Below are 19,092 nucleotides of genomic sequence, written 5' to 3'. Positions count from 1 at the left end.
TGTTGGGGTTGCTGATAACCCGAATCCCCAAGAGATAGTTGATGACGCTGCTTGTTAGTTAAGACTTTTCAAGTGCACTCCTTATTCAGCGCTATGATATGATGCCCGAGAGCTTATTTCGAGATACGCCCTCGTGTTCCTTGTTTCAGCTGACTAGCGTATCTGGAACATATCTGGGCTTCGTCACCGTCACCCTTATATAACGGTCGGTACTTTGTGAGACGTCGCAGCTCTCGGGTTTCTACAAGTACCCGCCGCGCCTCGCCGTCTCATCTTCCTCGCCATATACTTTACATCTCCTGAGAGGCGTCAACACCATTAGCATACCTAAGTATTTATTTCTTTGTCTTGAGCAGTGCCCTTGAACCTTACAAACCCGATTTCAATTATCATTATTTAGTTATATCCAGCAATCATGAGCTGTGAGTCCTCAACTGCCATCGAATGGGTGCGGAATGCACTGACACTCTTGTAGCGTGGCTCAACACAACTGCGACGCTGCAGAATGTAACAACTCTGCCCGCGGGAATCACAAGTGCCAGAGCCCTAGAAATCATACAAAATCACAATCTTCACATGCAGTGTGATCCTCACATGGTCAAGTTCGAGCCCATTCCTAAGCCATCAAAGGTTGAGTCGCCAACTATCCCAGCCAACAGAGGGCTTGTCGCAATAGGGGAGCCTGAGTACTACTCTGTGACGGATAAGGTGCACACGCTCCCTGCTGGGCTGTGGGACTCTAATGTTGAGAGCACAAATGAGTTTGTGAACTTGGAAAAGGGCGTTTTCGTAAGGCTGTACAGCCCGCTCAATGTGGTGATGGAGACAGTCTGGACGGTGAGAGAGAATGAGAGCGGCGGGATAGAGCTCGTCGAGGATGTTCTGATCAAGGCATCTAGACTGCTGGTTGGCACGGTGAAGAATATGTGCAGCCAAAACTGGACAACGTTTCACGGCAAGATTGTGAATCTGATGAAGGAGAGTCCGGCGTCATCATAGAAGTAGGTGGGCAAATGCAATGCATGTCATCTTGTCAGCGTCTCAGCAAGGCGGGGGAAAGAAATTACATGTATGCTTGCTCCTCGTTGCAAGGCAAAGCGCTGTATTAATGGGATTCCCTTTTCTTCTCTTCTCTTTTCATTTGATGGCTCAATCCTGCTTCGAATATTGGCAATAGAAATATCCGATAGACTTCTTTCTCTCTCGCGTGTCTTGTGCTTATTCTTATTTGTTACAGATAACGATGACATTCCGAGGAGGCTAAAATTGGCACCGCGTTGCGCCAGCCAAACAAACGAATGGCTGAGGCTTCACGCGGCTAAACCCCGCCTAAGCGCTGCGCCTCTCCCTTGGACTTCAATGTCAGGCATCTCATTTGATCTTTACATCTTCTCTCGAGACGAATCATTTTCATCCACGACATTCATTTCATCTGGGGCTGGTGAAGCTGCATGAAGAGATGGCTCTGAAGAACCTAAACCATTCTCTTCACGAGTGAGCTGAGCAGAGCAGAGCGTTTGTATTCTCTTCATACGAGATCATACAAACCACGAAAACATCCAGTCCAGTCCATGACAACAACGCCATATCCAGCCATTAGAGGCCCGACGCAAAAATGTCCCTCCAGGTGAGATGGCCCGACGTGTCCGTCACAAAGCAAAAGGCTCTCGAAGATGCAAAAAAGATGCAAAATGCCGTCTTTGAGAGCTGCACAAAGGCCGGCAAGCAAGCCCCGCAGTATGAGCTTCAAGAGCTCGTCGGCAAGGGAAGTTTTGGTCGGGTTTACAAAGCGACCGCCATGAAGACCGGCCAGTTGGTTGCCGTCAAGATCATCGACATTGAGGAGAGCGACACGCTGAATCCCAAGCTGGCCGACACTTACAGCGACCTGCTCAAGGAGATCAATGCCCTGCAGTTGCTGAGCGACAGCGGGGCCAAGAACATCAACCATGTTATCGAGGCGCTGCCAGTTGGCCAGTCCATGTGGATGGTGACCGAGTATTGCGCCGGAGGGAGCGTTGCTACGCTCATGAGGCCAACAGCCCCCGGCGGATTGTTGGAGAAATGGATCATTCCCATTGTACGTGAAGTTGCCGAGGCCATTCATTGGGTCCACGGTCAAGGCATCATCCATCGCGATCTCAAGTGTGCCAATGTCCTGGTCACCGAGACTGGTGATGTACAGCTGTGTGACTTTGGCGTTGCCGGTGTGATCGAAACAAAGGTTGACAAGCGGACAACCTTTATTGGAACTCCTCACTGGATGGCGCCTGAGCTTTTCGACAAGGATGCATCATATGGAACAGAGGTCGACATTTGGGCTTTTGGTGCCATGGTGTATGAAATTGCATCTGGTTTGCCACCAAATGTCACTGCTGGAATTGACTTCTCGAGGCTGGGGTCGCATCTGAAGCATCATACGCCTCGGCTCGAGGGTGATCAATATTCAGCCGGCCTGAGAGATTTGGTGTCCTACTGCCTTCAGCACGACGCCGCAAAGCGACCAACGATTGAGCAAGTACAGCTCCACAGATATGTCCGCAATACGGAAGAGTCGCATCCGACCTCTTCTCTCGTTCATCTGGTTCGAGCCTTCAAATTGTGGGAGGCTCAGGGAGGAGATCGGAGGTCGCTCTTCTCTGCCGGTGGCGCCCAGGGCTTGGCTGATCTCTCAGCCGCAATCTCCAACGACGAGTGGAATTTCAGTACGACTGCGGCCTTTGACCAACAAGTCCTCGACCAAGGCGATGCCCAAGATGTCTACGATGTGTATGGGTCAAAGGTGGAATTCAATCCAGAAGGCTATGATGAAACGTCTCGTCCACAAAAGCCCAAGTCGCGAAGGAGGCCTCCACCCCATCTTCCTTCGGTGAAAGCACCGTTGGAGAAAATTTTTGATCCGAATACCATATCTACCTATGAAGAAAACTCGAGGGCATATTATAGCCAACCGTTCCAGGCCCCTATATCGGATCTACCTCTCCGAGACGAGACCGCACCTACGCCAGATGTCAGAGAATCCCTGATTGATCTGGACGTATCGCTTCACGGTGGAGAGCTGTCGCAGTTTGTCGACCTGGACACTATCAAGCCCAGCAATATCGATTCGCATGCATCTTTGGATTATGATTTTGATGATGCAAGCTTCGTCAGGGGACCGATGAGCGACCCAATTGATCTCAAAGACAACAGGCGTACTCAGGATTGGAAATTTCCCTCAATGGCGGCGCCTGTGTCTGCCGATCCGCAGGAATTCAAATTCCCCTTCACCAACAATCTTCCCCCGCCAGATGACGGCCGACCTGCACTTGTTCACCACGCCGCCACCGAACCGCCTTATCAACATACTGCTAGTCTCAGCGAACTTTCGCAGACTGCCTCGGCCGACCATCGTGCGTCTGTGGGGAGTTTGATAGATCTCGACATGAGTTTCGCCGACTCATCGACGGACTTTACACGCCCTTCGACATCTCATTCTGATGTCGGCTCTATTAGCGGCTCGGAGATTGGGGGCGGGAACCCGTTTGAACTGGAGAAGCACGCTTCGCTCTACGTCATGAATGCTACGAACCGAGAGCCCTCGATTTACATCTCAGATGACTCTGAGTATGCACACGTGCTCACAAGTATCCCCGACCTCTCGTTGGATGAAGAGTCGAAGCATGATGATTCTCATATTAGCAGAGAGCCCAACACTGCCGTGTTCAACGAAGGCCGGCCCTACTCTCTGAGCGACTTCGCCGATATGGATCCTGAGCTACCTCCAGAACCAGCTCCCGCCCCAAGCACGCCTCAGTACGCACCGTCGCAATATGCGTCGTCGCAGAGAGAATACTCGCCGCGTAGCCGGTCTCCGCACAGCCAATCTCCGCCTCTTCCGCGTCCTCGCCCTGCTATGCGGCACTTTGAGGCTCCGCTTCCTCCTCTCCCGGCGGCTCCTATGCCGAATGCCATGCTGGGACAGGCTTCGCCTGAAGAAGTTAGGAGTGAGTTAAGGCGGTTGGCTATGAGTCTTGGAGACCATCTTACTTATGTTAACTCGTATTTGTCGACTTTGCCTGTTCGTAGGAAAAGTACGCATACGCACTACTCGTTGGACCCGGAGGGTGGTGCGATCTAAACTAAAGGCGTTTTGTGATTATGGCTGGGAGAAAGGGGTAGTGTGATCTTGTTATTTAGGAAAGAAAAGGGTGTTTGATGGTGATGGATGAGGAGAGGCACAACATGTCTGTACCATGACAAATGTACGTTAAAAACAGCACTTCTTTGCTTTGTAAAGCTTGGTGAAGGGAGATCATTGCAACGCTAGCAATGGCAGATTTCATAGGCGCGATGGATAAGTCAATTGTTGGATTCAACAGGGAAATTGTTTTTAGGTTTCAATATATCAACTTTGATTTATTTCCATATTGTGGCACATCTTTTCCACCGTCCAGCAGCACTCTCTCTCATGAGAAGCCAACCATGTTACCCATCAACAGAGCCTGGTACTTCTCAATCGCCTCCCCAAGCTTAATAAGTACGCCCGCAGACAACATCTTGACCTCATTTTCTTCTCCTCCATCTTCACCTCGAATCTTATTAAACACCGTCGCAGCCCATTCCCGCGTCTCCATGACCTCACGCCCCTGAGTCTCGCACAACCTGCGCATATCCCCATCATTAACCTCCAGCAACGAAGCCATGGCGACGAGCCAGCCCTTCAACGCACCGAGATCATCCTGTGTGTGAATCCTAACCGCGAGAAGTAAATCCCACAGCTCCGTAGTGAGCTGCGGCAGCGAAAGCGTCGAAGGGCCTGCTGAGTGGATGATTATGCCCAGTGTCTGAAGATACAATGCCAGCAGCGCGGGGTTGAGGATGACGGGACGGGATGATCGAAGAGCGACCTGGAAGTGGGCGGTAAGAGGGTAGAAGAAGGACTCTGCGATGAGAGCGGCGGTGGTGTTGGGGATCGCGCGGACTCGTGGCTTTGCTTTGGTCTTGGATTTGTAGCGGGCTGTGAAGGTTTGGAGCTTGAGGATGTCGGGTCCGGTCGTGGCGTCAGCTGCCTTGGCGGCCATCGGTTGCAAGAAAGACGATGTGAGGGATTGAGTTATTGTGTCTAGAGCGGTTGAAGGTAGTGCTTTTAGTTGAGATGGAGGGTTCGCATCGCCCGGCTTGGGTGAGTCGAGGTATAGCTGCTCAATTTTCTCCGGCAGTCGCTTTGAAGGGAACGATGCGTTGGCCTTGTATTCAGAGACATCGAACCCAGCGAGTTCTCTGGCCGATAACCCAATGGCAACGAGCACTTGCGTTCGCTGCGACAAGGAATAGTCGCCTTCGAAAAAGGTCCGGGAGAACCAGGGGGCCATGGATTTCGGTTGAGCGACGATCAAGGCCATCATACCCTGAAGTTTTAAATCTGAAAAATCTTCTATCTCAAACTTGTCTTGCAGTCCGACGAACAAGCCGGCGAGCTCATCTGCGTGTGAGCTCACTTCCATGCCAAAGTTTGCTTTCCTCCGAATCAAGAGCGGTGCACTCTGCAGGGCCAACTTTTGCTTGTCATATGACTCTGTGTCGCGAAGATATAGAATCAGATCACGGATATAGACGGGGGCCTTTGGCTTATTCCGTTGGACTAATGTGGCGTCGTCGTCGGAATCTTCTGGGTCAGAACCTTTGGCATAAGGGACAAGATCTTCTTCATCGTCTGAGGAATCAATTTCTTCGATGATAGCTATGGGTTTGATGGTTGAGATGTTGGGCTCGGGTTTTGCTTTTGGCTTTGCTTTGGGCTTTTGCGTTCGTTTTTGAGGTGGTCGAGTCTCCTTCTTCACGGGCAGTCCTGTAAATTCTGTCCTAAGGATAGGTTCAATCGAGCCAACCTCATCAGAGATGGTGGTAAGAGATTTTAGCCACTGAGCCTCTTCGCTCTCCGTCTCTTCCATATGAAAGTCAAGTTTCTGGGTCTTGTCGTCCATCAATGTTGAGAGAGACTCTCCAACAACTAAACCTAAGAATCGAGCTCTTGCCTGAGTTGCTGCGATTCTATTTGAGATTGCTGTCAAGTAGGAGCCAGATCTCACAATTATTCTCAGCTTGATGGGCGACAATCTGGAGATGTACCCTGCACTTAGTAGCAATATTTCTGTATGGACTAAAAGGTGTCAGCGCGCTGTGCAATGTGAGCTGTTTAAAGGAGTCGTACCATTTTGCTGCAATATTGCTGCATGCTTGATGTATAATTGGTCTCCAAACTGGGCCAAGCTCTTCTCAAACACAGTTGTAATACCATCCTTATTTTGGGCTACAACAGCGAGAATGGCTCTTCGAATGCCTACAGCGTCTCCTAGGCCAGCACCAGAGGATGAAGCACACCAGGTAACGAGATGGTTGTAGAGAGTATCATTGCCTTTTGTGACTGCGTCAATAATGCCAGCAACGGCAGATATGAGCCCCCTAGAAGATGGGTGGTCTAAATCGAGACTGTTTAGTTGCTGAGCAAGGTGCTGTAGTAGGATATTCATGGTCTTCCTGGCACCATGAGGCTGAGCAAAGCAAACTTTGGCAAAGTCCTGGGGATTATTTCCCTTTTGAAGAAGAAGACCATCAATAACGGTCTTGACAAGGGTTTCTATGCCGTGTAAGTGGAGAGTAACGATGTTGATATCTGTAAAACGTACCAAGATAGCCTAGTGACATTCCTCGCTGAAAAACGTCTGAGCAGAAGTGCAATTCGCCTTCGCTTCTTATGAGCTTAGCCCAAGCTATGACATTATGACCAACCCATTGCGAAAACTTGGCTCCATCAGCCGGCCATGTTGTATTGGAGCGAACATTTTCTGATCCAGCAGCTTCAATTGCTTCGGCGGCGATAGATTGTATTCGGCCGCCAGTAATTAAAGAGAGCAGTGCCTGGGATTGCACCTTTTTCAGTGTTTGAGCACCCAGCCTCTCCGTTGAAGCTGCCCACAAGGTTTGAATGGCATTTTCACCGTCCAGCACTGTCGCCAACAAGTCGAGGAAAATGGTAATATGCAGCACCAGATCAGGTCGCTTTAATTCTTTGGATCCAGACTTTTGCTCTTGTATGAGCGCTTTGAGATGAGAAAGAATTGCATTGAGCCCGGTGACGCTTTGTAAACATGTCACAAATAGACGTAGGTCGTTATGATTGCCCTCAGCGTCGTCATTTTCACCACCTTCTTTCAGCAAAGTCCAATAGTTGGAAGCGATATCTGTAACCAAGACGTGAGTTATCGCTGCGCTTTTCGGACCTGGCACGTGGACATTGAAGCTATCCGTCTGTCCATCATCTTTGGTGAGGTATCTCAACACCTGGACAAGGGAATCGTAATCCGGCTGGTTTCGAAGAAGCTCCAAAGCACCATCCGGTGAGTCTACCTGAGAGATCTTGGGGATCTCGGCCACCCTCTTAGTTGAACTGACCTCGGATAGGAGTGGCTGGGCATCTTTTCGGGGCTTGAGATATGTGGTGCTGACCGGGGTCAGTAGTTCGTCCATAGCCGCTACCTTGCGCTTCTGAAGATAATTCAGAGTAGCGGTAGCGGCAGTTGTAAGGCCATCAAGCTGATAAGATGGTTGATAATACTGAAAAGAAATTCTAACGTCAAAGCACTAGGCAAGTGAAAGATGACCAGCTCTTTTACTGCTTGCTCGTGGTTGTTGAAGCTTAGAAAGACGCAGAGCTACTAAGCTGCGAACAAGTGAAGGCCAGACCCCACATTCACCTGACCTCACCGACGCTCACCGACCTCCACCGAGGCCAAGGCAAGCTCCTCCCCACCTTGCCCAACAGCTGCACGGAGCTTCCTCTTCCTCCTCCATACTCAGCACAGCACCTACGAATCCCACGATCTTTCTGCCTTTTCATATTGGTATTCTAAACTCCAGTTCGACCATCATTTACGGCGAGATGAGTGTCGAGACCCGGAGAGCAGCGGATGTCGCTGCCGACAGCGAAACGGCACGATGGTCAGTGCCTGAAATGGTGATGCGATTGCCCGAGCATGTATTGACGGAGATGCAGGAAGTACCTCGAGCAGATCAGACGCACACCGGGCCCGTTTACAAACCCAGAAGCTGTGGAAGACGAGTTTCTGGCCCAATTTGAGCGGTTCAAGATTCTGTACGTAGCACAAGAGGCGAAGCAGAAGTAGAGGCGAGAGTTTGGCTAACCAGACACAGGGTCATGTTTGTCATACCTTGCACCGATATTTCCTACTCGAGACTGAGACTAATGGCGGCGGTAGTGGCGCAGGAGGTTTGGGATGCGAAATCCTTAAGAATCTAGCCATGTCCAAGTTCAAGGATATCCATGTAATTGATATGGGTAAGGCGCATCAAGTATACATGAAGAGGGCTGTCGTTCGAACTAACGCGGCGCATGGATAAGATACCATCGACATCTCCAATTTGAACCGACAATTCCTCTTTCGCAAATCAGACGTTGGGAAATTCAAGGCCGAAGTCGCAGCCAAGTTTGTCGAGCAAAGAGTCAAGGGCGTTAAAATCACAGCTCACAATAAACGGATCCAAGATTTCGACGATGAATTCTACAAGCAGTTTCAGCTCGTCATTTGCGGCCTGGACAGCATCGAAGCTCGACGGTGGATCAACGCCATGCTGGTCTCTATCGCGGAAGAGTCTGAAGATCCTGATGGCGTCAAGCCACTGATTGACGGCGGTACCGAGGGCTTCAAGGGCCAGGCCAGGGTCATCTTTCCCTCTTTTACTTCATGTATAGAATGCCAGCTAGACATGCACGCCCCTAGAGCTGCTGTTCCGCTCTGCACGATTGCTTCTATCCCGAGGCAGCCGGAGCACTGCGTCGAGTGGGCTCATGTCATTGCCTGGGAACAAGAGAAGCCATTTCCAAAGCTCGACAAGGACGATCCCGAGCATGTCACATGGATCTACCAAAAGGCTCTCAAGCGCGCAGAGGAGTTTAACATTCCAGGAATCACATATTCGCTCACGCAAGGAACGATCAAAAACATTATCCCTGCCATTGCCTCAACAAATGCCATCATCGCGGCCGCATGCTGTAACGAAGCATTCAAGATTGCTACGACCACAGCGACGTGCCTGGGTTTTGAGAACAACTATATGATGTACTCTGGTAACGACAGCATCTACACATATACGTTCAAGCACGAGAAGAAAGAAGACTGCCCAGTTTGCGGACGGGAAGCTCGGCCCTTGGACGTTGATCCCAACATGACACTCCAGGACCTTTTGGACTCGTTTGCCGTTCGTCCCGAAGCTCAACTCAAGAAGCCATCCATACGAGCGGAAGGCAAGACTCTTTACATGCAGGTTCCGCAAAGCTTGGAAGAGCAAACGAGGCCAAACCTGAACAAGTCGCTTAAAGACCTGGGGCTGGAGAATGGCCAAGAGGTTGTGGTTACCGACCCTGCATTCCCCCTCGAATTCAACTTTTTCTTTAGGTTCAAAGAAGAGAGTTCCTAGCGGGACATTCATTGGTTCTTGTCCATTATCTCTCTTTTTTTCTCATCTCCAATGACGATTTGGGTGTTTTACGGAAGGTTTCTTTTCATTTTGGGCATTTTCCTGGCGTTGGAGACACTATCGGCGGGACGCACTTCTATATAGTCCTCTTTCTTTCTGGAGGTCATATCAGCACATCTTTGTACATGTCCACAGACTTGAAGGAAACAAGAACAAGAGAAGATCTCAGATATTTTGATTTCTTTTCTTTTTATTTATTCATATCCATGAGATGAATGAGACACACAGAGAAGAAGCAGAAAAAAATGCATGCGTCGAAACTTATGTACAACGCAATTGACCATGCCCCCCGTTTATGTACAGAAACGCCTTCAACCAAAACAAAGACCAATTATTGAACCATGTTGATGACCTGCTGCTCCAACTTTTTGCACTTTAGCTTTAGATGCTTGACTGCCTCGAGGAACAGCTCATCGCTGTCCCACTGCCCCGTGCTCTCGATGGAGAAGATGAAGTGGTCTCTCCTCCGGCCGAGCTTGACCTTGCCCTCGAACTCGGGGTGCCGCAGGGCCTCTCTGCTGACGGTGTCCTTCATCGAGTCCTTGACCACGGCCTTGAACTCGCCGGCGTGGCCCTCGTAGCCGCTGCCGGACTTGCTGGCCTCTTCCCGCGTGACCTTTTCGAGGCCGATGACGCCCTGGGGGAAGCAGCGCTGGAACTTTTCGGCGTCGGGGCCGATGATGGGCTTGGTGATGTGGATGAGGGGCAGCAGGCGGTACGAGGCGGTGGCGACGGGGGAGAATTTGGAGTGGTCGGCGCCGATGCCCTTGTGCATGTGCATGGCCAGGTTGATGGTCTGCTTCGGCCGCAGCTTGGCGATGAGGATGTCCGGGTTGACGGGGACGATTGCGTTGTCGCCGCTAAAGTACTCGACCTGCCTTCCCGTGGGCACGAAGACGATGTCCTTTGCGTAGACGTGGGCGTGGTTGTACGCCTTTAGCGGGTCGTTTTCGTTGGGCGCTGCGTCCGGGTTGACGGTGCAGGTGACGTTGAGCTCGAGGCGCACCGTGTTCCAGTCGAAGCTGTTTGCGTAAGGGTCCTCCCCTGCCTCGGGCTTCTTGTACCACTTGAGGAAGTTGTGGATGCCGTCGCGCCCTCCGTTGAAGGGAATAAGCCCCAGCCTGTGGGCGAGCACCTCGTCCTGAATCACGGAGGTGTTGTTCTCGATGTAGACGTCCTCGATGGCGAGCGTGGGGATCTCGGCGATGAGGATTCGTCGGAAGGCGTTGGCCAGCGAGGCGTCGATGCCGATGAGGGAGAAGGACGCATCGTTGAGCTCGTTGCGGTGGAACTGGACGGAGAAGGCGGATCGGAAGCGCTCAATGGAAAAGGCGTGGTCTTCGCCGGGGAAGTGGCCGGGGAAATCTGTCGAGGCAACGTTGGACACTGTCTCTTTGTTGATGCCAACCGTCTATAAAAAAAAAAAAGTCTATGTCAGCACTTCATGGGAAAAGTCTTCAGCGAGGCTGGTAGGAAAGGAATTGTTCTCTTACGTTTCGGCGCAGCAGCTCCTCCGCACTGGGAGCCATTGTGTCTGGGCTAGAATATGAAGATTGGAGAAGCAAGAAAGGATTGACTCGGCTCGACTGGATGGTGATCTGGGGAAATTTTTTGGATGCGATAACGATTTGACGATAGCTAGAATTTAGCCCCTCCAAGGTGAGGGCCGGTGAAAGACGGCGCTCACCGAGAAGTGTGGGTCGTAGGGGTCCGCCACTGAACTGGTTTAGGATTTGGCGACACTTGGTTGTAAGTACTCTGTGAAGGTCTCGTTCATAACTTACAACAGACAAGAGATGGCAAGACTAATTGCATGAAGAGATGTTATGAATCATGTTGATTATTAGCAGTGTAACTTTGTAATTATTATAACAACATTTCATATCCTTCTAAGGACATCATGGACTCATTATAGTAGTAGCGATGCGTCTAAGACAGCATCTCAATTGAACAGCCTTGGTGGCATCATTGAAATAATCAATACAACAGTATTTCTCACATATTTCACCCCCTCCGACTCATACCCGCCTTCTTCATTTTGGCTCTTCTTTGGTCCCGCGGATGTCGCAAATGCTGCAGCAGAGACGCAAGATACCCACCATCCTTTTCGCCTCGTCGACGCTGATTCTGTGTTCCTTTTGAAGGGTATATTTCCGAAACGCCTGAAAGTCGCGCCACACCCTCACCTTTTTATTCGTGCGTCTTGCATCAATCAAATCAATAATATTAACAAGCTTCTTCTTGAGGTTGTCCTTGCATTCAGCAGCAGTGATACATGGCGGAATGCCAACCTCGACGCACAGGTCCTGGTAGCCCTGCAGGATTTCTTCTTCCGTGAGCTCTTGTTCTTCTTCCTGGGTGCTGTTGGGTTTTTGGGAGGAGAAGTAGTGCGTCTTGAGCTCTTCGCGCATGGCGATGGTGCGCTGCTTTGTGTATTGCTGGGAGCCGGGGATCCATTGCTGGGATAAGGCGAGGCGGGCAAATTCCTTGTCGAAGGGCGCGTCGTGGCTGGGCGTGAAGTTTTGGAATTTGTCAAAGTGGGATTGGGAGGATGGAGGGGGAATAATTTGAGGCTCGTCTTGAGATTCGTCTTGAGAATCATCTTGAAATTGATATTGAGAGGATGGAGGGGGATCCATGTTATGTCTTTTATTATGCTGGTTTCTTTAAGGGGAAGAGGGATATGAGTTACTCAAGTAAAATAAGACGCGAAGATGAGATAGCAATAACAACGGCAGAAGCGACACTACCTGCATATGTATGTGCCTGCATCTGGTAAATCACTGAATTCTGCATGTTGGTTGGCTGCCAGGCAGTTGATAAGCAACTGTAGCGAATAAGAGCCACACAGGGGTGTACCAGTCATGAATTGATGAATCCATTGGCCAAATCTCTTGCTTGACTAACAACGACCTATCCTAGCACCCTAATACAATATCGAAGGGGCAAAAAAAAAAAAAAAAAAAAAAGGGTATGCAGAATTCATAACCCATTTCGAGTCGCTTTAATTGTCTGCCAAAGCTGAGCTTTCATGACATGCTATCTACCCTATTGACCCATTGCAGTAACCTAAATTTTCATCCTACAAATCAAGCAGCCCTGCTATATCTCGCAAAGCTGCCATGTCCTCCCGTCCCAGTGTTTTTTTATCTTTTCTTTTCCGCTTGTTTCCATTTACTCAATATCTTCCATGTTCCACACGCTAACGCCCTTCTTCTGTACGTTGTCCTTCAATCTTCCAAGAATTGCCTGTCGCTTGGCCATCTTGTCCATTAAATCTCCCTTTTCATCCCTGTTATAGCCGCTGACCTTCTTTCGTGGCGTCGACGTCTTCCCCGGAGTTCCAAGAGACATGACGCTGCTGGATAAGCTCTGGCGCATGTTACGGGCCGGTGTCGCGTCCGGAGAGAGCATGATGCTCCTCCTTGACTGTGGTGTCCGGAAAGAGGGAGATTCCTCTCTGCTGGGGGTCTCCAGCCGCATCCTCCGCAGCTGCGTTTCCAACACATCAATGTCTCCGCTACGCTTCTCCACCATGCTGGTCATTTTCGTGATTGTCTTCATCACGGCCTCTACGGTAGGAACGTTTGTGGTTCCCCTTCCGGACGCACTGGATAGCGATGCAATGCGAGTCTTGAGAAGAGTCAGTGCTTCTTCTGCTTCGGCAAGCAGCTTTGAGAAGTTTGTATATTCCCTCCTCAGCTCATTCTGCTGCGTTTGCTGTTCAGCACTGAGAGGGAGCGACCGCGCAGCCTCCGCCTGGTTGGGATCCACCCTCGCCATGATGACCCTTTTCAGATCCTCCTGCTTGGCTCGCAGCCGGTGCATGTCCTTGGCCAGCTCCTGGCAGGCTTCGAGCTGCTCGGTTAGATCCTGCACTCGACCATCCTCCAGGTCACCAGAAAGTTCAACCTCAAGAATCTCTCCCAAGTCGCCAATCTCGCATAAAACCCAATCGTCTGGATGATCGAGATCGTCAGGGCTCCGGCCGTCAGGAACACCGCCGTCTGTATGACCCTTTATAAAGGCTCTCACAGAGCGAGCGTTGAGTCCAAGAGTGTCAATCATTGAGTTGATGTCCCTATAAACAGCTTCAACTTGAGCAGGAATGCTCTCTTGGGCCGGCGGTGCAACGTTGGAGTGAGCAATGAATTCATCCAGCTCCAGAGTGCCCTCAATTTCAGAGGCGAGGACCCTTTGCACCTCTTCATCTTCTTCATCAATCAACACCCGGCTTTCTTCGGCTTGCTGTCGCTCTCTCAGTTTCCTAGACTGGGCTATGAATGCATCATCAGCAGCTGTTTTGTCTTTACCAGCAGTAGCTGATGCAATGAGCTGCGACTTTCTAGGAGCCGAGAGCTGAGAAGGTACGCCTGGTGCACTGGCGGATCTAGTGATATCCGGAATGAGAGCACGATTTGGCGCTCCGCCTCGCACGGGACTGGGTGATCGCGGGATCGCGTTTGGCTGGGCAATCGTGGGCGTGCTTCGGCCGACCTCCCCAAAAAGCTGTTGTGACCGACCCCGATCAGCTCTGGGGGGTTCTGCAAAGCCATTGAATGGGCCCTTTGGCGTACCCAATCCCATGGCCGTGGGACTAAGATCTCTAGCCACATCCACGCCGCTGCCCTCGGAAGCTTCCTCGTCCAAATCACTATCTGCGTCTCCATCAGAAGGGAGCGCCGGAGCAGAGGTTACGCTCGGTCGAGTCTTGGGCGCAGAAGTAGGAAGCCCGAATGCGGCTGGTGGAGCGGCATTGCTGGGTTTGGAAAAGAAGTTTGACTTGACTGGATCGGGGGGTAGAGGAGCATCCTCAACGACCGTTGGTGGCTCATTAGAAGGCTTCGAAACTTTGATAAAGCTAGATGATTTTGATGCGCCTGTATCCTTGGCAGCCGCATTCTTATCGGTCCCGCTCAGGCCTGTGGCAAAAGGATTGCTCGGTTTGGAGGTAGCGGTACTACCGAATGAGCTGGATGTGGTAGACGTTACAGACGAGTCAGATGACTCGCCAATGAGATATGACGACTTGCTGGTCGTATCTGGAGGCAGAGGTGTGGCAAAGGGATTCGCAACCTTGGGTGTGGGCGTCTTGGACTCGTCTTCGGCTGGTTTGGGAGCGGAACTAAACAGTCCAGAGGATGTAGCGGGTGGTTTTGAAGCGCTTCCAAATGACCCAGACCCAAACAAGCCAGAACCACCTGCAGGCTTGGCAGCGGCCCCTCCTGTACCAAACAATCCGGTACCAGTAGCTTGAGGAGTGGCTGTCTTGCCGCCAAAAAGTGAAGTCGTGCCAGTGGTTGAGGCAGCAGGGACTGTTGTTGAAGAAGGGACACCAAAGCTTGACGCTCCTTGCGATGCTAACGGAGTTGCAGATCCAGTTCCGGTTTGTGGAGATGCCTCACCGGTATCCATATCTTCATCCTTGGCAGATACTGCAGAGTCAGGAGCCTTGGTTGCAGCGTCGTTGAGAGCAGATCCAAAAGTAGATCCAAACATGGACGACCCAGAAGCTGCCGGCGCTTTGTCATTGCCTCCTTGGGACGGATCGGGCTTGAAAGAACTTTCCAACTTGAAAGGAGTAGAGCCAAAAACACTGCCAGACGGCTTCTCTTGGCTGCCAAAGACACTGCCGGCAGGCTTTGATGGAAAGGCTGTGTCTGTTGAGGTGGATCCAAAAGCGCTCCCGGCTCCAGCCAGAGTGCCGCCACTACCAAAGACACTGCCCCCGGTATTGCTGCTGTTGTTGCCGGCAAGAGAAGCAAAGCCGCCTTGAGAAGAAAACGAAGCGAATCCTCCAGAAGAACCAGGTGTGGAGGCTTGAGCTGTGCTTGCAGGTGTGCTCCCAAAAGGGCTTTGAGCGCTCTTATTTGCGAAGCTAGCAAAGCCCGACTGGCCAAAGGCTGGACCGGCCGCTGCTGCTGCTCCCGTTCCTGCACCAGCAGATGCCCAGGGAGAGGCTCGCATACCAAGTTGCGAGGATTGGCCAAATCCTACGGCGCTCGGCTTCCCAAACGTAGCGGCTGGTGCTGCTGACCCAAAAGCACTCGATCCAAAGGCCCCCCCTGTGCTGGGCGCAGCAGTTCCCGAAGCTGATGCCGTACCCCAAGGTGACGCCTTTTGGCCAAGCTGCGCCGAAGACCCAAAAGCAGGAGCAGCTGCGCTTGATGAAGAAAAGGGGGATGGCCCTGCGTTACTGGAAAAGGGTGATGCCGAAGACGCGGCAGGTGCTGGCACAGATCCCGCATCTCCCTGAATTGCCGTCAGCCCTGGATAGGGCATGGCTCTCTTAATTGAGTCGGTATAGATGATCCACCATGAGCAGAGCACACCTTCATGAGTGAGAATCCAGAATCCTGGCAAAGGAGTAGGCGATTCTTCGAGCTCTTCGTCCGATGGTATAGGTTTGTAAATCTTATCCTTGCTGGAAAGATCAAGAGCAACTCCAATGGGTGTAGAATCGTCCGCGGAGTCAGTCATCGGAAGCGTTGGTCGTTTAGAGTCATCAAGCAACTCGGTAGTAGTGAAGACATTTGTGATGGACTCGGCAGGTAAATCGGTTGTCAGCGCACTTTTAGACCGGGTCAGTAGGCCAACATCAGTCGATGCAGTAGATGAGACGATAAGGAGATCCTGCAGATCAGGGGGGAAATCTCGCAATCGTAGTATAGAATGGTGGGGGACCTTGTCTGATCCAAAAGGCTGAACAGGGTCCGTGAGTTTTTGGTAGGTGAATGATGAAGGCGGTTGGCGCGTAATGATGTGATAAATGGAAGAGGGAGGCGAGTCACTAGTTGAGTGGATAGAGAGCCAGAGATTGTTCTCAAGCCATGTAAGTGATGATACTATTCAAAAATGGTTAGCATAGGCTTTTTCTCTATTGGGGAACAGCAGTTTTTACCATGGCAGTTGGCGACATTGGGAGGGTTGGGGATATCGGCTTTTCCCTCTCCCTCAGGCGTCATTTGGTGGATGGTTCCATCTGCTAATCCAGCACAAAGCTGCTTGCCCTTTGAACTCCAACTAATACAGCTGACTTGGTTCTTGAGTGCATTGCTTATTTTTCGTTCTTGGAGATTTGCCATATGGAGGTTGCCGTTGTTTGTGACAATGGCACAAAGCTCTGGAATCGTTGGATTTGGTACCAACGATCTGAGGGCCTCCCCATTGGTAGAGAGCTCAAACGCGGAATTTGAAGACCCCTGGAGAAGACTTTGGACTTGATAAACAGCAAGGCCGCCGCCGGATTCTGCAGAGAGCACCAGGTAATTCTCGTCAGCGGTAAAGACGAGTTGCGAAACCCGCATGGGCATGGGGATCTTGAGCTGGGGCTCAAAGCCGCGAATGTCGGAATCGCCATCCTTGGGAGCCTCGAAAGCCTTTCGAATCGATTCGGTCGTGGCGATGATGAGCTGATCAGGACCAGCGGCAGCAACGAGACCTCTCTTCGAGGCAACGCTGAGCAGCGAGGATGTAGCGGTCGGTAGTGTCTCCCAGGCAGATGTGAGGCGAACCTTGGCATCACCAGCGATGGATAGGAAACCGAGGGCCTGTGAAGCAGTGTGTTAGCGATGGACTCGCGGCCTGTGTTGAGCCATACAAAACACCAAACAAAAACTGAAAAGTGAAGTAAGAAGAAAAGCTGCTGCCTACCTCTGTCTGGATAGTCTCCAGATCGGGCCCTGCATTTACACCTCCCGCGCCTCCGCTCATGGCGTTGGCCGAAGCGTTGAAGCCAAAAGACATGGCGGCTGAAGAGAGCAACCCGGATGAGCTCCGAATCTCGTCAACTATCCAGCTTCCGGAACATGGGTCTGCGGCGCGCTGAACAGGTCCGTCGCTGGAGCTCCCACCGGCGGGATTCGGGGCCCAATTCGGAGGCAGAGCGAGAATGGCGAGGGCCGGATCGAGGGCCGAAGAGGCGACAAAACGCGTCGATTGCTCTGCGGCAGCGGATGATGCAAAAGTAGCGATTGGAAGTGCAGAGGGAACTGCGCCTGTACCATATTCTACCGGGCGGTCTGTCGCGACCCTTGCATGCACAATTCACTTTTTTGGGAGCTCTTGAGCGCAATCACGTGGGTTCATGACAGCTCCAGCCAATGGCGCATGCAGTTGCGCTCCGTCTTCCCACCTGGCGGCAGCGGGCCAATCAGAATTTGCTATTTTGCCTAGGGGGACGATTTATAGAGGGGAAACAGCAGGTTGGAGCTTGTGCGAAGTACCGAGCCCGCTGTATTTGGGTGCTGCGATACCTGGCAGACGTGCCACCAGTGCCTAAAGGCAGAAGGCAGCTTTTAGCCTCGTCATCAGCTACCACTCACTTGCTGAGTATAACCAAACATCAACCTCCAGCGCTGCCAAACCCTCCATCCTCCATTGAATAGCAAGCAACGCCCCCCCCCCCCTTTTGACGAACCTCCACAGCGAATGCAGACGCCGCACAGCTGCTAGACTTGAAGCACCGTACAGAGGGGCTTCTCCGGTACACGCGAGATATAGACGAGAACGGCACGACCCGTTCGGTAGGGCATCGCAGCAGCAGAAGATGCCGGGCTTCGACTTCTCCAACTACAACCGCAATGCGGCCCTGCACGCCAGGGGAGTGCCTCTGCCCAGGGCCACCAGCACAGGAACAACCATTGTCGGCTGCATCTTTGACGGCGGCGTTGTGGTGAGTTGGGAATGAATCTGCGTTTTCCTGCCCTCTTCATCAAATCACCCCTCCCCCTCTCCCTGCCTACCTACCTATACACAATGGCAATACACACACAAAACTCCACGACAACTTCTAACCCTCCTGCCCGCCAGATTGCTGCCGATACGCGAGCCACCTCGGGCCCCATCGTCGCCGACAAGAACTGCGAAAAGCTTCACTACATCTCCCCCCAGATCTGGTGCGCCGGCGCCGGCACCGCCGCCGACACCGAGTTCACCACCGCCCTCATCTCCTCCCAGCTCGAGCTGCACTCGCTCTCCACCGGCCGCAAGCCCCGCGTCGTCACCTGCATGACCCTCCTCAAGCAGCACCTGTTCCGCCACCAGGGCCACATCGGCGCCTACCTCGTCGTCGCCGGCTGCGACCCCACGGGCACCCACCTCTTCACCGTCCACGCCCACGGCAGCACCGACAAGCTCCCCTACGTCACCATGGGGTCGGGAAGTCTCGCGGCCATGAGCGTCTTCGAGACCCAGTGGAAGCCGGACTTGACAAGGGACGACGCCGTCAAGCTGTGCAGCGATGCCATTCTCGCTGGTGTCTGGAACGATTTGGGCTCTGGTTCAAACGTCGATGTTGCTGTTATTACTAAGGAGAAGACGACCCTGCTGCGAAACTACATCAAGCCCAACGAGAAGAGCGCCAAGCTGCAGAGCTACCGCTTCCCCAAGGGCACCACGGCCGTTTTGAACGAAAAGATTATTACTAAGAGCGAGATCGGACGATACGCCACCGTGGTCGATTTACCAGTTGAGGGAGAGAGCATGGATGTTGATACCTAATCGGGAGGACACAAGAAGAGCGTGCAGGGATGCGAATTGCAAATGTCATGGTTA

General features: G+C 51.9%; 9 protein-coding genes across 9 annotated transcripts; 5 read left to right on the top strand and 4 right to left on the bottom strand.

Annotated features, from left to right (window-relative positions):
- The first annotated feature begins 285 nt into the window (after positions 1-285).
- On the top strand, positions 286-1,206 carry M431DRAFT_503574 (hypothetical protein). The gene is made up of 2 exons (XM_024918328.1): positions 286-422; positions 476-1,206. Exons 1-2 carry the CDS (start codon positions 416-418, stop codon positions 997-999), a joined length of 531 nt encoding a protein of 176 aa, XP_024778304.1. The 5' UTR covers positions 286-415; the 3' UTR covers positions 1,000-1,206.
- M431DRAFT_281561 (hypothetical protein) lies at positions 880-1,535 on the top strand. The gene has a single exon (XM_024914016.1). It carries the CDS (start codon positions 1,072-1,074, stop codon positions 1,453-1,455), a length of 384 nt encoding a protein of 127 aa, XP_024778303.1. The 5' UTR covers positions 880-1,071; the 3' UTR covers positions 1,456-1,535.
- An 80-nt stretch (positions 1,536-1,615) lies between these two features.
- Positions 1,616-4,120, top strand: M431DRAFT_477821 (hypothetical protein; the record flags this gene model as incomplete). The annotated part of the gene is made up of 1 exon (XM_024915612.1): positions 1,616-4,120. One exon carries the CDS (start codon positions 1,616-1,618, stop codon positions 4,118-4,120), a length of 2,505 nt encoding a protein of 834 aa, XP_024778302.1.
- A 328-nt stretch (positions 4,121-4,448) lies between these two features.
- Positions 4,449-7,509, bottom strand: M431DRAFT_477820 (hypothetical protein; the record flags this gene model as incomplete). Its single annotated transcript, XM_024915611.1, has 3 exons — positions 4,449-6,142; positions 6,194-6,619; positions 6,669-7,509. 3 exons carry the CDS (start codon positions 7,507-7,509, stop codon positions 4,449-4,451), a joined length of 2,961 nt encoding a protein of 986 aa, XP_024778301.1.
- A 412-nt stretch (positions 7,510-7,921) lies between these two features.
- Positions 7,922-9,477, top strand: M431DRAFT_490239 (hypothetical protein; the record flags this gene model as incomplete). Its single annotated transcript, XM_024916779.1, has 4 exons — positions 7,922-7,980; positions 8,036-8,134; positions 8,259-8,338; positions 8,402-9,477. The coding sequence occupies 4 exons, from the start codon at positions 7,922-7,924 to the stop codon at positions 9,475-9,477; spliced, it is 1,314 nt and encodes a 437-aa protein (XP_024778300.1).
- A 195-nt stretch (positions 9,478-9,672) lies between these two features.
- Positions 9,673-11,318, bottom strand: M431DRAFT_281509 (hypothetical protein). Its single transcript, XM_024914015.1, has 2 exons — positions 11,031-11,318; positions 9,673-10,948 (listed from the first exon to the last, which is right to left on the bottom strand). Exons 1-2 carry the CDS (start codon positions 11,064-11,066, stop codon positions 9,869-9,871), a joined length of 1,116 nt encoding a protein of 371 aa, XP_024778299.1. The 5' UTR covers positions 11,067-11,318; the 3' UTR covers positions 9,673-9,868.
- A 63-nt stretch (positions 11,319-11,381) lies between these two features.
- On the bottom strand, positions 11,382-12,221 carry M431DRAFT_503571 (hypothetical protein). Its single transcript, XM_024918327.1, has one exon. It carries the CDS (start codon positions 12,174-12,176, stop codon positions 11,571-11,573), a length of 606 nt encoding a protein of 201 aa, XP_024778298.1. The 5' UTR covers positions 12,177-12,221; the 3' UTR covers positions 11,382-11,570.
- A 291-nt stretch (positions 12,222-12,512) lies between these two features.
- On the bottom strand, positions 12,513-17,533 carry M431DRAFT_13132 (hypothetical protein). Its single transcript, XM_024912466.1, has 3 exons — positions 17,191-17,533; positions 16,439-17,087; positions 12,513-16,382 (listed from the first exon to the last, which is right to left on the bottom strand). Exons 1-3 carry the CDS (start codon positions 17,281-17,283, stop codon positions 12,712-12,714), a joined length of 4,413 nt encoding a protein of 1,470 aa, XP_024778297.1. The 5' UTR covers positions 17,284-17,533; the 3' UTR covers positions 12,513-12,711.
- A 552-nt stretch (positions 17,534-18,085) lies between these two features.
- On the top strand, positions 18,086-19,038 carry M431DRAFT_1357 (hypothetical protein; the record flags this gene model as incomplete). The annotated part of the gene is made up of 2 exons (XM_024912539.1): positions 18,086-18,211; positions 18,349-19,038. The coding sequence occupies 2 exons, from the start codon at positions 18,086-18,088 to the stop codon at positions 19,036-19,038; spliced, it is 816 nt and encodes a 271-aa protein (XP_024778296.1).
- Between the last annotated feature and the right edge of the window lie 54 nt (positions 19,039-19,092).

This window comes from Trichoderma harzianum (genome assembly GCF_003025095.1).
Source record: "Trichoderma harzianum CBS 226.95 unplaced genomic scaffold M431scaffold_2, whole genome shotgun sequence".
Taxonomy (NCBI): domain Eukaryota; kingdom Fungi; phylum Ascomycota; class Sordariomycetes; order Hypocreales; family Hypocreaceae; genus Trichoderma; species Trichoderma harzianum.
Note: the sequence above shows the minus strand (reverse complement) of the source record. Positions and strands in the feature narration are given on the sequence as shown.

Bases quoted from the DNA above. Each gene is read 5' to 3' on its own strand.
- M431DRAFT_13132 (XM_024912466.1), bottom strand. From the start codon at position 17,283: ATGTCTTTTGGCTTCAACGCTTCGGCCAACGCCATGAGCGGAGGCGCG. The intron at 17,088-17,190 runs GTAGGCAGCAGC...ACTGCTTCACAG, and splicing joins TGGAGACTATCCAGACAGAG to GCCCTCGGTTTCCTATCCAT. The intron at 16,383-16,438 runs GTAAAAACTGCT...ATTTTTGAATAG, and splicing joins CAATGTCGCCAACTGCCATG to TATCATCACTTACATGGCTT.
- M431DRAFT_281509 (XM_024914015.1), bottom strand. From the start codon at position 11,066: ATGGCTCCCAGTGCGGAGGAGCTGCTGCGCCGAAAC. The intron at 10,949-11,030 runs GTAAGAGAACAA...TTTTTTTTATAG, and splicing joins AGGAGCTGCTGCGCCGAAAC to ACGGTTGGCATCAACAAAGA.
- M431DRAFT_281561 (XM_024914016.1), top strand. From the start codon at position 1,072: ATGCTTGCTCCTCGTTGCAAGGCAAAGCGCTGTATTAATGGGATTCCC.
- M431DRAFT_503571 (XM_024918327.1), bottom strand. From the start codon at position 12,176: ATGGATCCCCCTCCATCCTCTCAATATCAATTTCAAGATGATTCTCAA.